This window comes from Leucoraja erinacea, chromosome 27 (assembly GCF_028641065.1).
Source record: "Leucoraja erinacea ecotype New England chromosome 27, Leri_hhj_1, whole genome shotgun sequence".
Classification (NCBI taxonomy): Eukaryota; Metazoa; Chordata; class Chondrichthyes; order Rajiformes; family Rajidae; genus Leucoraja; species Leucoraja erinaceus.
This window is the reverse complement of record NC_073403.1, coordinates 14,293,783-14,312,014: the sequence shown is the minus strand read 5'-3', so window position 1 is coordinate 14,312,014 and position 18,232 is coordinate 14,293,783. Positions and strand designations below refer to the sequence as shown.

Sequence of the window (18,232 nt, the reverse complement as noted above, 5' to 3'; positions counted from 1 at the left end):
CTCCCAGCTGTAACTATGGGAACTCTTGCTGCAGTACTGGTGACACCCCCCAGATACATTGAAGGAATCCGACTGGGGCCTCTTGCAATGGCTAACATCTAAAAGGGTAAGGCTGCTTTGTGCGGTAATCTTCAGAACTCTGGTTAAGTTGAAGTTGTCAGTTGAGCCAGGATTCTCCTTGAACGGATTCTGACCCACAAAAGAATGACTACATTGGCCCTACTCCAGCTCTGAAGGACAAGCAATGAATCCAACATCAACTGCCAGTGACGGTCTCAGCTGAGCCAAGTGACTCGCTATTGCTCAAATGCTTAAGTAAAAAGCTGGTACAAAAGCTGCATAGATGATGTAGTGCAGAAGGGTTTCACATAGTTGTAACCAAATGAAACTTTAATATTGGTTGACTCTGAATAAATAACAATTCAGATACAAAGGGATTTCATGTAAGAAGGTAATAAAACAGTGAATATTTCACGCTCTCAGTGTGATAGGAGAGATGAAGCACAGCATCTATCTGTAACGGATTCCAAAACAGTGGCTCTGTTTTCAAGATGGTCAAGAAGAGTGTGGACGTTATCTCTGCATTCATAGCAGGTTTGAGGACTGCTGCTGAACTCATGCTAACTGGTGAGAAAGGTGCAAGGACAATGCTTTCGTACTCACAAGGGTAAGAAAGCTACCACCTTACTCACCAGAGGTGAGACCAGGTAAGGATAATCACTCTGTTCTCACATAAGATGTGAGCGCAATGCTTCAGCGCTCACTGGCTGCTGGTACAGTAATAGAAGGGTAATGGTTGTGATCTGAAATCTCTAGTATTCAAGTACAATGGCCTCCATAATGTTTGGGGCAAAGACCCATCATTTATTTATTTGCCTCTGCACTCCACAATTTGAGATTTGTAATAGAAAAAAATCACATGCGGTTAAAGTGCACACTGTCAGATTTTATTAAAGAGTGTTTTTATACATTTTGGTTTCACCATGTAGAAATTACAGCTGTATTTCTACACAGTCCCCCCATTTCAGGGCACCATAATGTTTGGGACACATAGCTTCACAGGAGTTTGTAATTGCTCAGGTGTGTTTAATTGCCTCCTTAATGCAGGTATAAGAGAGCTCTCAGCACCTAGTATTTCCTCCAGTCTTTCCATCACCTTTGATAACTTTTATTGCTGTTTATCAACATGAGGACCAAAGTTGTGCCAATGAAAGTCAAAGAAGCCATTATGAGACTGCGAAACAAGAATAAAACTGTTAGACATCAACCAGACGTTAGGCTTACCAAAATCAACTGTTTGGAACATCATTAAGAAGAAAGAGAGCACTGGTGAGCTTACTAATCGCAAAGGGACTGGCAGGCCAAGGAAAACCTCCACAGCTGATTTATAATAAAGAAAACTCCCCAAACACCTGTCCGACAGATCAGAAACACTCTTCGGGAGTCAGGTGTGGATTTGTCAATGACCACTGTCCGCAGAAGACTTCATGCGCAGCAATACAGAGGCTACTCTGCAAGATGTAAACCACTGGTTAGTCGCAAAAATAGGATGGCCAGGTTACAGTTTGCCAAGACGTACTTAAAAGAGCAACCACAGTTCTGAAAAAAGGTCTTGTGGACTGATGAGACGAAGATTAACTTGTATCTAAACATGACTACTTTCATTTACATGACATTGCTGTGTCCCAAACATTATGGTGCCCTGAAATGGGGGGACTATGTATAAACACTGCTGTAATTTCTACATGGTGAAACCAAAATGTGTAAAAATGGCCTTTATTAAAATCTGACAATGTGCACTTTAACCACATGTGATTTTTTCTCTTACAAATCTCAAATTGTGGAGCACAGAGGCAAATAAATAAACGACGGGTCTTTGTCCCAAACATTATGGAGGGCACTGTGAATCAATGTACAGGTTGTGGTCCTTCACCCACCTAAGCTGGTTTGATGTGCACCCCTGCTATTCAGCATCTATTAGTGCCACACTTCGCTGTAAATCAGCAAAACTGCCTTTTACATAAAAAATACAAATAAAGACCAATGGCATCACCAGGCCCAGCTTGAACAACATGTCCACTTTCAGAAGTCCCAGTCCTCCATCTCCAGCTGGTCCAGGCTGGACACAAGTTCAGTCATCCCTCGCAACTCATGTGGGTCAGCACCTTCCAGCTCTGTCACGGGCGTGACGGGTCGCAGCAGGTCGGGAAGCACTTCCACCACTCGCAGCTTCAGCTGGAAGGACAGAAGGTGGGTCAGTGATCTGGTACAATTCAAACACATGCACAGAGCTTAATGATTTCACATGCTACATGGCTTAGAACCTGATGAAAACGCCTCCCTACTCTGGCCCTTTGTACTGAAACCCCTTCTTCATTGACTTTATATAGAGCCTCCAATGGTCTGAAACTCAAAGGTTGTTGTGCTTTTGACTATGAGTCATGGTGTATTTACATATCAATATATCTTCAAATAGCTGGTCAGAAAAAACCCCATCAGGTCACAAAAGATGTCAACCTAGTAACCTATTGAGATGAGAGTATTTTGTAAATTCTTCTCTACTCTCAGTCACTCCTTATTATTATCTTTGACAATGTCTTCCTCACCTTCTCTTCTCCAGCCTCCTGTCTTATTCCCCAAAAGGATGCAAAAGGATTCCCCAAAAGGATATCAAAGGACTGGAGTCTTATTATGGCTCAACCCCAAATTAACATCCAATAAATGGAACTGCAGGTCTGTGATTAGATTGGGTTTGAATAATGGAAGTTTCTTTCACCAATAACTTGGTACCACGGACATACCTGCTTGACAAATGAATGATTGAGTAATGCAATGGCAGAGGGTCTATAAAGAACAAAGAAAAGTGTTAGAGGATTGAAACAAATAGTATCACTTACAGCAGTATTACAGTGGAGGAGCTGCACAGTTACACAGATAAAATGGCCACCGTGGTACAGCTGATTAATGTGCCAATGAGTAATCATCACACCAGGTCAAAATGTTAAGATCATCAGAAACTGAAGCAAAAGTATGCCTGCTTTGCCATTCAGCAAGATCACAGCTGGTTTTTGTTACAGTAGTGCTATCGTGCATTAATCCATGTCTCTTGAATGACAGTCAATTTATCAACAAATAGCAGCTACTTTCACCAAGCACGTACCTCTGCTCAGGCTCCCGTTGCAAGCACAACTCCACAAAGTTGTGAAAGAGCCTGGAGAAAGTCCTGTTGTACGGATGCTGCACTTGTTCCCCATTCGTTGTTCGCATGTCACAAGCGGCCGAGCTTTCTACAATGCCAGAATCCACCGCTGACTGAGAGTTTGTCATCAGAAGCTCCTCCTCGGGAATCGTTGTGGTGTCCAGCAGGCAAGGCACTGTACCATTCAGCTTCTCCAGCAGCATCTGAAACACAGGCAAAGGCAATCAGAACATCTCTGGCCATCTAAACATCACAAAGAAAGCAAAATGAATTTGGTCATGTTCAGGAAACACTTCAAATAATGCAAGTCATTAAACGTGGCTGGTACTTTGCAGCCAGTGGAGTGAGTGCCAGCATTACAGAAAATATTGGCCACAGCAACTGGACATTCTACGCACGCCAGTTTTCATCATTCTTACTTCCTCAAGGACCACGTTGTTTCTAGCTCTCCAATTATTTCTCTTCTTACTCTCCAATCCTCCCCAGATTCTCTGACAATTAAATTTTCATAAAACTAACTGCGCCCTTTATTCGTTCTTGTTTACAGAAAGGAGGGTGTAGGAATTTGATCAGTTACATCTTTACACGTCACACAAACTGGAAGAAAAGCACCTGATATTCCCCTTGGTAGCATACAACCCAATGGTACCAACTATGAATTCTCCATTTTCATGTATTAACCCCCAGCCCCAGAGGCTATTTCCTCTGCCCCACCATCCTGATGCATACACATTTCTCCCACCACCTGTAACACTGCTCCTTTCACCTTCTTCATGCACATCCCCATCACCGAGCCCCACGTCTCTATTATACCCTTTCCCTTCCCCCCTGTTCCCTTCCGTCCAAATAGTTCCCTCTAGTTTTGCATTTCATTCCTCATCTTGTTTCGTTATCTCATTTTGTCTTTTTATTTTTACATTTAAGCTTTTGTCACTTACTCCACTCATCTCGCCTGTACCCACCTATCACTGCCAGGTTTTGTCCCACTCTATCAAAGTTTCTCCCCCTACTCTAATCTGCCTTAATAAGGTCCCGACGATCTTTTATTTTTCTCTACAAATCCTGCCTGACCGGCTGCATTCCTCCAGCACTCTTTGTTATTTACTCAAGATTCCAGCATCTGCAGTTCCTTGGGTCAACAGTTCAATCCTGTTTGCTCTACAATAAATGGAAAGTTTCAAAACCTTCATTGTGTCTAAAGTTACATAAAAGTTCAAGGCGTTTTATCGATTGATCCTGAACTTTATCTGATGTGGTTTTTGCATCCAGGTCAGTCACCCAAATCAAGAAGGGTCACTCCACTCATTACACGGTTCCAGGTCGTACATTATCCCTGACCATTGTACTTCTTATCTTACTGGCAGTCTTTACTGGCAAAGCATCTCAAGCTTCACCAAGGAAACCCATTATTTCAACCCTCAAGTGGCAGATGAAAGAATTTGGAAATGTAACTACAACATCAGCCACTGTTTGGAAGGCACTTTTCAAAATAAAAGCTTGTATATTAGTCAGGAAAGATCTACTTCTCTGGAAACCATTCCGTTGCCATATACCAAGACTATTTTCCTACAAATAATCTAGTTTTCTGTCTCATGATTATCTGCACTATTTTGCTATTGATTGATCTTAAAACAAGCTTTTTGTCTCTAATCCATTTTTCTTATATCACTTTCTTCACAATACAGTCCACCATCCATGTACTGCCAGCAACATTTTGTGCCTACCTATGATATAAACCAGCATCTGCAGTTTTTTCCTGCACGCCATCATCAAACTTCCCCACTGCCCCTCACGACTACCATTGAATTCAGAGATCTTATCCCTGGTTTCACTAACATTTGTTGCAGCATGTATTTTATCCCTTCAATTTATTGGTTTGGAAAAACTAAATTACCTTAATATTGTTATCTTCTAATTGTTAACATGTGGAGCATCACAAGATTACAGATTACAAGATTACAGATTACAAGATTACAGGTAAACAAGTCATTGAACACACCAGTTTATTCATCCAGATGAAATAGAAAATTCCCCTTGGTATAGCTTTTAATTACGGAAATTATTTAGGTTCTTGGGTTTCAACTTTTACTCCACTTGTTTCAGTTATTCACCTTCATACAAACCTGAGCATCCTAATACAACTTTGCCTTTCACCAGTTTAAATTTATTTCTCCTGGTTCTGATCATCTTCTAGATTCCTCTCCTCTGTACATTTTATATAATTGTGAAAGACAAAGTGATGTGCTACACTGCCTAATTGGCCACACTATTCACAAGCTGCTCTGACTCATACTATACAGATTTTGCTGAATACAGGTGTCCTCTGGGTTTCAGTACGGTCCCATTCCTGTGAACTGCTCATAACCTGGACAGTTCACAAGTAGGAAATGCGGTCACAAACTGAGTTCCTACGCGGCAGAAGATGCCTGCAGTCCTGGCAGTCTCGGAAATGCTCGCATGTATGCACGGTCTGTAAAGTCAGTGTCCTTAACCTGGGGAGGACCTGTACACCTTCACCCTTCTGATTGTGTTGATTACTGCTCCACCTGCTGGACATTGAGGAGAGTCTGCTAAAGGCCCCGAGTTGTGTTCTCATGCAGTCTCACTATTTATAGTTTCAATTGCAATATAAAACCACTAATTAAAGTTTAGTTCATCATTTAGACCTTCGCATGGAATTGCAACCATTGGCTTTTTTGTTCTGGACATTGCTTTTTAATCCACTCAACCCATTATGTCCTATCGTATCTAACTGGCAAAGAGCACTCCTCTGTCAGAAAATACCAGGCTTCATTGTATTCAATTAAAAGGGAAGATTGAATTAAACGGAGTGCACACTGATAGTTTGAATAGTTCTCAATCTGTTAATTTAACGATTCTTCAGCTTTTTCCTCGTCTACAGAGCCAGATATTCAGGGTTTACAATTATCACGGGACAACCAAAGCCAAGGTGGCAAGACCTGCAGTGCAGTTTGTGTTTTGACAGGTTTTCCACAGCACCTATACCTGAGTTCCAGGCATATTTTTGAAGGGGACATGTCCATTAGCCAGCTCACATGCTGTTATTCCCAGGCTGTAAATATCAGATTTGGCATCATAACCCTGTAGATTCTGTAGAAAAACAAAGTCAAAATTGTAAAAGTACTTTAGTTACTATCTGCAAACAACATTAGTAAAGCACTAGAACCCAGTTCCCAAGTGGTTGACGACCAGTTAACATGTGACCAACCCACTGTAAAACAGCAGTACTGACATGCTATTAAAAACCTTAAACTTAGATTTCTGAATGGCATTTACATTAAAGAAACACCAATTTTATATAAGAATGAGGATTTTAGAGATTATCAATTTCTCACCACTTATTCCTCAACCCAAACATGACACAATTATTTCCAACAGTAATCGAGTTGTGCTTTGAAACAAGAGATTAATAAACACTATCTTTCTCGAGTGTTTAAGGATAGTAGTTGCATGGGTACGTTAATACAGACAAGATGAACCTCTTTATCTTCTCTGACCAGATGGAAAAAAAATCATTTAATTCATTTACAAATCTTTGACATACAAATAACATGAGCAGACCCTGCCTTTGCCGAGTCCAAAGTTTTGAAATGCCTACCTGATAGCTCTAAGTACGATAAACTGACCATAACAAAACCGACCAGAAGGCTTTACAGCCCCTCAAGAAAGCTCCACCATTGAAAATGATCACGACTGATCCAACTTTCCTCGTCCACTCGCCCATCTACATCTATAACCCACGGTTTCTTTACTGATTAAAAGTCTATCCATCTCAGCTTTGAATACATTCACAAATTGAATCTTTAGTTTTCCACGGCAAGAGATATCAAAGGCACACAAACCTTTCATAGAAGAAATTCTTCATCTCGTTAATTTGAATGAGACTCTACCCTATGGTCCTAGACCATCTCACAAAAGGAGACATTCTCCCATCATATACAAATCTTGCATGTTTCGATAGCCTCTCATTCTCTTGAACCTCATTGAGTGCAGATTTGATCTATTGAACCTTTCCTCTTGAGACAGTCACTCCATAAACAGGATCATTCTTGTGAACCTTGCCTGAACTGCCTCCAGCGATAATACATATTTAAGTAAGGTGACCAGAACTGTACATAATACACTCCTGCCTTGGACAATAGCACGACGACTACTCAGCTTCTATATTCCACTACCTTGAAACTTCTCCCCTCTCACCTTATAGCTATGCCCTCCAGTGTTGTACATTTCCACCATAAGCCAGCATTACATTTGGCTCAGAGCATTTGGGCATTTTGGAATTGTTAACATAATGCTGGCCTTGGCAATAATGCCCATGTCCTTATAGAATTGTGCAGCTCAGAAACTAACCCTTCAGTACACCTTCTCCATACTAATTGTGATGCCTAACTATACTAATCCAATGCAAACCTGTGCAAATACCTTTTAAACATTCTAAAAGCCCTGTCCCACGGTACGAGTTCATTCCAAGAGCTCTCCCGAGTTTTTAATAAATCCAACTTGTGGTAAGCACAAAGAATGAGCGTAGCGGGTACGTCGGAGCTCGGGGACGTCTCTTAGTGGCTCGTTGCGCTAACGGCAGGTACTCAGGAAGACTCGCTAACGGCAGGTAAGCACGGGAAGACTCGTGAAGATTTTTCAACATGTTAAAAAATGTCCACGAGAGTCCTGAGTACCGACGAGTGGCCATTACCGTAAATCTCCGAGTTCGAATCAGGGCAAACTCGGGAGAGCTCTTGGAATGAATTCATACCGTGGGACAGGGCTTTAACTGTTTTTGCTTCTACCATCATCTCTGGGATCTCATTACATTACTACCAACCCCGTGTAGAAAAAAGTTCCCCTCAGAGAGCCTTAGAATTTATCCTCCCTCTCTTTAAACCTGTGACCTCTAGCTCTAGACTCTCCCATCCTGGGAAATGATTCCATCTTTGCCTCTATGCCCCTCATAATTTTATAAACATCTATGTCACCCGTCAGCCACCTACGTTCTAGTAGAAATAAACCTGCCCAAGTTCTACTTACAGCCCTCCATTCCAGACAACCTCACGGTGATTTGCTTCTGCACTCTCTCTCTCTCTCTACTACATCCTCCCTGTAGTGTGGCGACCAGACTACTCGCAGTACTCCAAATACAGTCACTACTGTTTTGTAAAGCAACAATATCACATACCAACTCTTCTTCTCAATGCCCTGGCCTATGTAGGCAAGAATATCTTATATCTTCTTCATTACCCTATCTACCCATGCCACCACTTTCAGCAAGTTGTGTACTTGCACCCCAGTGTCTCTCAACATTAAGGCCCCTGGCATTTAATGTGGGAAAATGCAAAATATCCCAGTTTGGTAAGTGAAATTAAAACGGCATATTATCCAAATAGTGAAAGACTTTAGATCTCTGAAGATGATCAGGATGTCCAAGTGAATGATTTACCAAAGGCTAGCTAACAATATTATCAATAATTGCAAAGGAAATTCAAATCCAAAGTAGGGTGGTTATGCTTTTGTTATATAGGGCATGCGGAGATCTTATCTGAAGTAAGGATTACTAGACTGGAATGGTAAGTTATCTGATGAGGGAGAAGTGGACAAGCTAGGTTTGCATCTACTATAGTTTAGAACAGCGAAGACATATTGAAACATACAAGACCCTGAGGGGTTTTGACAGGTTGGATGTGGAGATGATAGTTCTTCAAGTGAGGATCTAAGTCTGTGAGCCGTTAAAAAAAAAAATGGATTACACATTTAACATGAAGAGGCCTTTTCTTCCCCCCTGAAAATTGAGTGACTTTGGAACTCGTTCTCAAAGAGCATGGGAAATTGAATCTTTGAAAGTTTTATAGGCAGTGGTGGGTAGATGTTTACTAAATAACGGGTTCAAAAATTATTATGGGGTGATGGGAAAGCAGAGTTGAGGTTACAATCAGCAGCCATGACACTAATAAGTGGTAGATTAATTCATTTATCATCGTTGAAAACATTAGTGACGCAGTGGTGCTGGTTTCAGACGGGCATGGTGATTTCATCGTTCCTTACAATGCTATGTACGACAGTGAGCACAACTTCTTCTGAAGTATGGATGACCGTTGGCTCGCTGGGAGCTCATCCGCCCTTTGACAGGTCTTGTTTTTGGTCTTGCTGGGGATCCACAGTCCCTTCCTCACCTGGCAAACCAGGTAGAGTAGGTTTACTTCTTCTCATAATTAGCATGCGTATGTAGGTGCGGGCTTACCTGCTGCAACAACTCAGGGCTCAGCCATGGTAATATTTTAACACTGTATTTTGGGAAGTCATGGATCACCCGTAGCCGTTGTCCATGACTGATCATACTGAAAATACTGCGTAGTCCTGATAAATAAACCTGTCCCTCTGATGATATTAGAATGTGACTTGCTTGAACACTCCTGAAAAGAACAAAATAAGTTGATTACTTAACCATGCTGATGATACAGAGACTGGGCAGGCTGGAATGTTTACACCAGTGAAGGTTGAGGGGAGATTTAACAGAGGTGTGCAATTTATTAGAGTTAAAAAGCAGGAATTTAACTAAAGGAGGCTAGAAAAAAAGAACCGGAGACAAGGCAACCAGGTAGGAAGGAACTGCACATGCTGGTTTAATCCAAAGATAGACACAAAAGCTGGAGTAACTCAGTGGGTCAGGCAGCTCTCTGGCTAAAAGTAATAGGTGACATTTCAGGTCAAGACACTGCTTCGGACAGAGAGATAGATTTTTGATTAGTACGGGTGTCAGGGGTTATGGTTAGGAGAAGGCAGGAGAATGGGGTTAGGAGGGGGAGATAGGTCAGCCATGATTGAATGGCAGAGTGGGCTTAAATGGGCCAAATGGCCTAATTCTGCTCCTATCACTTATGACCTTATGACTGAGAGTCAGGGGAACAGGAAACAAGAGATAAAGATAAAGTGATATAGACAGATATAGAACAAATGAATGAAAGATATGCAAATAATAACAATGATCAAGGAAAGGTGGAGCCCACAATGGTCCACTGTTGGCTGATCTTTTATCGGTGGGGGATTCGGTGCACTGCATCTAAGGACAGTGGAAAGTTTAGGGAAGTGTAACTCATTAAGCAGGCTCAATGATGAGACAGCTTGATCCTTTGACTTAGTGAATTGAGCCCAATAAACACTTCTTTCCTTGCCAGGTGCCCCTGCTTTGTGCAATGTACATTGGGGATCTCGTTACACGAAGATGCCACGTGCAAACTTATATTGTTTCTCTGCGCTTTACAGATCAGCAAATGGTGTATTAGGGAATCCCTGCAGTATTCATTGTCACCTCCTACACGCATTTAGTACTTGCACCATGCCACAAGTTCCATTTTATCTGTGGTAACGTTTCACCTCCTTAACAAGCAAGTGTCTACTTCTGCCTTTAAAATATTCCATGATTCTTCTTCTACTGCCCCTAGAGTTCCAAAGATTCACAAAATGAAAAAGCACTACTGTGTATAAAACCCTATTCACAAAGTTTCAAGGGATGCATGATTGGGATTGTAGTCCATATGGAGTACACATCGCCTGAAGGAGAAGACTCTTCCTTCAATCACTGCCCTCACTATGTGGCAGCTTAAACATTTACAACCAAATACAGCCAGTCCCAACTCAGCTTTCTCCGGAGATGGTTACAAGCACAGAGTTTGGTCTTCAGCCAATTACTAATATCATTCAATGTGAATCAAATATCTGCATCAGGGAGAAAACACTCCAGTGGCTAGAGACATACTTTCCACAAAGGAAGACGAGTGCGGGTTTCAGCGAACAATCATTCGTACCACTGTGTTCAACGAGTGTAACCATCACTCCTTCCCATTGCTGAGTTTACTGCCATCAACATCCTGGGGAGTCATGATAGGAGAGGGAAGTCACCATTGATTACAGATTCAACTGGACCAAACACCATGGTGACATAGTGACAAGGTGGGAATATAATATACTCTCATCCTGCCTTTCTACAAACATGGATTAGGGGTGCATTGGAATACTCTGGATGAGTGCAATTCCAATAATATTAAACAATGTGCTGAATAAAGCAGCCCACTCAATTGGTACCTCATGCACCACTACAGCTGCTGAATATCCCGCGGTCTAGGCATAAGCTTAGGGGCGACCGCGCCTTTGCGGTTGCAGCTCCTAGACTGTGGAACAGCATCCCCTTTCCCATCAGAACTGCCCCCTCCATCGACTCCTTTAAGTCAAGACTAAAAACGTATCTATACTCCCAAGCCTTTCCTAACGTCCACTGAGCGAGGGCTATTTGTATATATGTATGTAGTTTGTTTGTTTATACTATTCTTATATCAAATGTAAAGCACTTTGGCCAACGAGTTGTTTTTTAAATGTGCTATATAAATAAATGTGACTTGACTATTAGCTTCACCACCAGTATTCTCCCAGGTGCAATGTACGTCTTCACAAAATGCTAAATTTACAAATTCATCTAAGCTATTCTAACATCTTCTTAACCTACAATGTCTACAGTCCAGGAGAACAAGGACAGAAGGTGAATGGCTGTATCACCAACTGCATGTTCTCCAAGTCGCATACCATATTGACTTAGAAATATATTGCTGATATATCATTGTTGCTGATAAAAATCCTGGCACTCTCTACACAGCAGTGAGACTAATTCACTACAATGTCATCCTTGCCAGAGGTGTCTGGATATTAATAAAGGTATAAATTATAAAAATAAAATTGACCCCAGAATGCGACTGACTAACATCAACTGAAAAATGAGAGAAAGGGAAAGAACAATTCCAGTGATCAGTCTTACACCAGAAAATAATCTTAAGAATCTACTGGGTCCTTGGTAAATGGGACTAGCTTAGATGGAACATTTTCGTCGCCATGGACTAGTTGGGACGAAGGGACTGTTTCCAAACTGAATGATTCTATGACTGGGCTACTGTCAGGTACTTAGAAAATACATATGAATACACCTATGAAGAAAAAAAAAAGTTTTTTTCTATTAACCCAGAAAATGTATGGGTGATTTGACGAAAGTATAAAACCAAACACCAAGAAACAAACAGTTTCACTCTATTTCATTTTTTTGTATTTTTCAATACCAGTTTTACATATAATTCAAGTCTGGCTGTGCAATAGTATGTTTAAATGCTGAATCACATAAATACATTTTCAAAAGCAAGGCTCACTCAATTAATGTTGCTTGCAGCCTGAGCCGCTGTACATTACCTGTGCACATATCCCATTCTATGAATATAAACCAAGGCCTTTAGCACCCCATGCAGGATGTAGGCAATTGTGGGCTCATTCAGACCATCAGTAAAATGGGTGTTCATCAGATCTTTAGCAGAACCTGGTAAGGAGACCACATAACATAATTAACATCTATTTAAAATGGAACGCATCTGTGAACGACAGGTTTGGAAATCTGTCAGAACTAGACAGAAACTGGTGTTTATACGGGAACAGGAGCATTATCAAGCAAACTTTGACACAGAATCACCAGAAAATATTAACAAATGCGATGAAAAATTTGAAGAGGAGGTTTTCATTTCAAACAATGAAGGGAGGAAATTATGGTATCTGAAGACCCAACAGTCAGTGATTGCGACTAAATTTGAGGATGTTCAAGGGGCAAATATTATAGGAACACTTAGAGGATATTATACAGGTAGGAGGGTGAAGCCATAGGGATTTAAAAATAAGTATGGAAAAACAAAACCAAGTGTAAGCACAAGTTGTTGAATGAATGGAACATGCAGCTTGCTGAGTTTGGGATGTACTCGGATTAATGGGAGAGAGAAGATAAGAATATGGTCAGGATGCAAGCCAAAGTCAGGCGATACAGAGGTAGAAACAAGCAGCCTGGTGGCAAACTCATCACAGAGTTACATATGGCCCCAACGTTGCAAGCAGCATGGCAATCAATAACTTTAACATTGCACAATCCACAATTAATGGATTGGAAAGAGCTCAACAACGTGAAAATGTAATACGAGTTTCAAAGCCACAATAATCTCCATGACTGATGTGCCAAACTTACCATAGGCCATGAATGGAGTCACTATCCACACCTCATTGTTGGTGATCAATGTGGCTTTGTATGGTAATATATTGGGGTGGTGAAACAATTTTGATATGTGGAGCTCACCCTAGTGTACGAAAACAGTTAGGTTACCAAATAACATGCTTTAGCAGCTAATGAGTTAACAGAGTAAAAGTATCCACTTAGTGGAGTACTTAACACATCTTTCTCCACTATTCGGTGCATCTGTTCAATGCGCTATTCTATTCTTTCTTTGACAATTTTGTGTTAAAACATTATTCACAGCCAATTAGAGGTTTATAATAATATACTGAACAGAAGGCACGATAGACAACCATCATTACTTCTAAAGTTCTAATATCCATATAAGGTGCTTCCAACGCATTTCATTTCTCACTATTAAAAATGTTCTAAATTCAAAACTCTCACCAAATTTGCATCAAACATCACATTTTTATGGGGTTTTTTGGCATGAATTCATGCAGTTTTGGAGATCCTTTGGATCTATTGGTGTGCAAGAAATGAAAGCTTGCTGGTTGCTCTTCTGGGCTTGTGCTTCTCTGCAAAGCCTAGTCTGTAGCATTTCAATGGGACTATTAGATGGTTAATATGAATACCCATTTAATCTTTCTAAACTATTGAAGAATATAAAGCCAGCAGGAAAGAGCCCACACAGGGAATATAAAGAACCAAAAGGGGCCATGAAATTATTGGCAAGTCGGATTAAAGAAAATCTCAAAACTTTTTACATGTACATTAAAAACATGGAGGTAAGTTGAGAGTTGGGAAGAAGTCCCCAATCAAGGACAAAGGAATCAATTTAGACTTGGAGTCAGAAGATGTAGGAAAGGCACTAAACCAGTACTTTGCATCTGTATTCACCAAGAAGGACAAGGATATTTTTTTAACTCCTTTTTTAACTTCCCCCTCTCACTTTAACCCTATGACGACTAGTTTAGTCTCCACTACCTTAGGGAAGAGAATGTGGCCATTCACCTTTCCGTAACTAACAGGACCTTACCTGTAATAAAGCAAGCATCTCGTTGGTGCAGTTGTCCAAGTTCATTCTCCGAACAGCTACCTGATGGCCAGTGCGTTTACACCTCCCCAGGGTTACAGTCATGATATCATCAAACCCTTTACCTGGGCGAAAAAGACAGCTTTTCTTTTAAAATGCCACAATTAAAGCAGAGTCGGTGCGGAATCATCTCAATAGTTGCGGTTCACAACTACATCCACCCAATTTAACGACGGGATTCATTCTGTTTGCAAATACTCCGTTGGCAGATGTTTGCCTCATACTTCTTGCTCTGGTTGACCTTGGGTTAGTTCATCGGTTTCTCAAAAAACCAAAGATCAAATATTCATGGCTCCATCCAGAATTTAATTAATTGCACAACATTAGCCCATTCTCCATTGCAGTTATAAGGAAGTTAGAAATAATCAAACTTTGGCTTTACCTGCCTGCATAAGTAATTGTAATCAACTGCATGAAAATACTTTGAGTAGGATTTGTTTTCTGGTGCGTGGATTAAGAGTTCTCCTTTAAACATGATAAACAAATTACTGGGACGTTCCTGCAATAGCTTTTTCTGGAATTGTGTTATCATAAATGCCTTTCTAAGTCAATTCCCACCATAATGCTTCACTAAGGAAAGTGCTTTAAGGTATTTGCTTTCAAGACCAACAGTGCTTTAACATAGTGAAAGACATTTTGTACAAAGCTGTTCACTGGCAAGAATACCCGAAAAAGCTCATCTCCTTTTAATTCTGACCTATGCTTTAGTTGTGTTCACTTGCAGATGTTGACATGGGGAAAGAAAATGGGAGAAATATCGTCACTTTAAAGCTTTGTTTACATAACAATTCCCTATTTAATAAAATTGGGCAAATTCACCACACATTGCACTGTAACACTGAACATCTCTTCAATGTGTTGAAGTGAGAGATTTAATAACAACAAATCTGTTATTTACTTAAACTTTCCCAAAAAAATGGAAGCAAAAAAAATCCCCCCCAAAAAAAAATTTCCGAAGCAGCTGGCACTATTTATAACAGAAGGAAGTTAAATTTTGATGGTGAAAGCTCAGTAAAAATATTTACTGTATCACAATAAAATATAGGGAGAATATTGCTTGATCATCATCAATCTCCGGAATTATAGGATCATGAGGAAAAATTGACCTGACCCAATGTGCAAAGATGTCAATGAAGTTGAATGCAATCCTGGTTATTTTTACTCTGAGGAAATTCCATTCTATCATTTTGTTGGTGGTTGGAGACTACTCGACGTTTAACTGTTCTGGAAGGTCTAAGGACCTATTTCCAATCCAAGGTGAAACCTGTTATCAGAATCTGACTGCATTGCTCTCCTCTGTCTTCTGCCACAAAAGGACTTCAGCATCAACAGTATGGAACCATTATTACCTTTCATTATCCCATCAGTCTATCGTTTCACTATTCCTTCAAAATGCCGGATCAACATTTTTAACTCTCTGCCTGAAAAGATATAATGGAAAAACCTTCTTGCATAAACATGCACACATGTTCACAGACACGCACCCACACGCCACACACATTACCTATTGCAGTCAGCAGTTCATAGGAACCACTGTCTGCTGGGTAGTTGTTCATGGTGTCCCAGTTCTGGGGAGGCGCAATATTTTCCGATGAGCGTTCATCTGTCTAAGGGAGAAAATAAATAGATCATCAGTAATGCCACTGACTGGGGAATTCCAGTAAGGTCGGCTTACAGTAATGTTCAACTCAACAGGCTAGCTCCAATCCTCTTCAAATTTTGGATAAAATTTAGCAATCTAAGACAAAGTTGTACTATAACATTAAATGATTCAAAATGTAAACAGGTGCAACTGAGAAAGAACGATGAAAGAGTCTGTTTGTAGGCAGTGAGTAACAAAGGCAAACATTTAATAGAATGTAGTATTGAGCAAGGTCATGATGGAAGATGATACACTGAATAAAGGTATTGAAGAAAGAAGGAACCAAGGGTTTTGGTAAGATTGTAGTTGGTTGATTCTCATGAAAGGACAAGTTTCTTGGATCTAAGGGTCTTCACATTCCTAAAGTTCTCCAGTTTTCCTTTTAATGGCAATAAGTTAATTTATAAATTTTTAAAAATTAAGCAGATTTGGTAATTCAATCCTGGCAATAAATACCAGGGCCACCCAGAAGTCCACAACTGCAAAGCCCTGCACAAAATTTCCATTAGATGCATTGCACCCTAGACTTCAGTAGGGCAAGATTTGTGTTGTGCAACTTTTACAGATTATAATCAAATGCAACAGAACGTGCAGATTAAACAAACATTTTCATTGTATATCAGCACACGTAACAATAATAAATCAATACCAATTTATTTTAAATAACCTTCTTTGATTCACCATTTTTTTAACCTCACTTGCTACATTCTCATATCCTCATTACTGCTCATATAAACATTCATTATAGCAGTTGTTTAAGAAAGATTCATTATAGCAGCATGTGAGTGACTTTTAGAAAATCATATTGATGCACTGGGAATGGAGGGATATAGATCATGCACAGACAGAAGGAATTAGTTTCAATTGGCATCATGTTCAGTACAGATATTCTGTTTTGTTTCCATGCTGTACTGCACTGCTCTATGTTCCACATATAAATTCATCTAATTATGTGGACAGCACTCGCTTTCAAGACTAAAGGGTCATTTGGAGAAGAATCAGTGAATTTGATGGCAGGGATAGTTCGTGTCCAAGCTCAGTGATTTCACATTCCCCTTGTAGGCTATCAGTTCAAGCCACATGTGAGACTCAAACATATAATGTTAGCATTCTTATGGATATGACCGTGTCTGGATAATGAAGGAACTGGAGCAGAGAGCATGAAAGAGCAACAAACATAATTGAATAGCAGAGCACGCATAAGCGGCCAGTGTTTTTACTCTTATGTTCTCCCACAGTGCATCACCTTGCTCCCTACCTTACATAAGCAGCTCACACATCCTTTGAGTTTTACCCCTTGAAATCCCTTAAAGCCCATCTATAATAAACTTATTGATTCTCGCAGGCTAAATATTTTGCTAAAAGCTGAGCTATTAGCTAGTTTCTACTCATTATCCATTCTTCATTTTTATTCAAAGAGGGGTGAGGAGGTTAAATTCCTTGCATCAAAGGATCATGCATCATTCTTGTTTGTCCTGCCATGCGGATGATCTGCTACTGGAAGTGGAACCCACTCACTAGGTGAGCAAACAGACCAGCAAGAATAATGCTTTCCTTTGAGGGAATTTCCTGCTTTTAAGCCTAGCACTCTGCCACACAATATTTCATCAAAGAAAAGTAAAAGATTTCCACTAACTATAAAAAAGCTGAAGAATGGGATTAGGCAAACAGCATCCATGCACAGGGGTGCAAAGGAGTCTACAATGGGCTCATTGACCTTAGTCAATGACTCACGCTACAGAATAACCAGGCAGAAATTCACAGCAAGGGCGTGGTAGAGCTTAATATCAAGCAGTACAGCACAAGGCGCAACAATGTCATCAGTGCAAGCAGTGTATAATAAACAAGCCTATCAGAGAGCCACTAAAGTGAAATAAAAGAAACTTACTCAAGATATCAGTTTGCACTTAGAGCACTTTTTACAAAGTCCTTCCCCCACCACACCCCAAACAAAATTCAAGCAAAAATAGCTATTTTTTAAAGCAAATACACTTTGGCTCAGATCTCCAGATCAGCCTAATGAAGAGAGTTCCAGCTCGGCACAGAGCCATGAATCTAGTGCTAATAAGGAGTGCAGCACCTAGGAGGCCATATTTTGAAGGAACATTGAACATAGCTTCCCACCGCAGTTAGAATTAAAAAAAAAAAATCACAGGCAATTGCTTTCACCAGCTAAACATGTACCACCAGATTCAGGAACAGCTTCATCTCTGCTGTTATTACACAATAAATAGTATTCCTGATACAATACCAAAT

General features: G+C 40.4%; 1 protein-coding gene across 3 annotated transcripts in view; it reads right to left on the bottom strand.

The window, feature by feature from the left end:
• Positions 1–350: 350 nt before the first annotated feature.
• The window catches only part of strada (STE20 related adaptor alpha), a 36,378-nt gene continuing 18,496 nt past the window's right edge, over positions 351–18,232 (bottom strand). For all 3 annotated transcript variants that reach the window (XM_055657110.1, XM_055657112.1, XM_055657111.1), the window contains 9 exons: positions 15,839–15,941; positions 14,278–14,399; positions 13,254–13,362; positions 12,440–12,563; positions 9,453–9,624; positions 6,206–6,310; positions 3,161–3,402; positions 2,802–2,844; positions 351–2,235 (listed from right to left, as the gene is read on the bottom strand). In XM_055657110.1, coding sequence (XP_055513085.1) covers positions 2,083–2,235; positions 2,802–2,844; positions 3,161–3,402; positions 6,206–6,310; positions 9,453–9,624; positions 12,440–12,563; positions 13,254–13,362; positions 14,278–14,399; positions 15,839–15,941 — 1,173 coding nt within the window. In that variant the 3' untranslated portion in view covers positions 351–2,082. The remainder of the gene's footprint in view (positions 2,236–2,801; positions 2,845–3,160; positions 3,403–6,205; positions 6,311–9,452; positions 9,625–12,439; positions 12,564–13,253; positions 13,363–14,277; positions 14,400–15,838; positions 15,942–18,232) is intronic.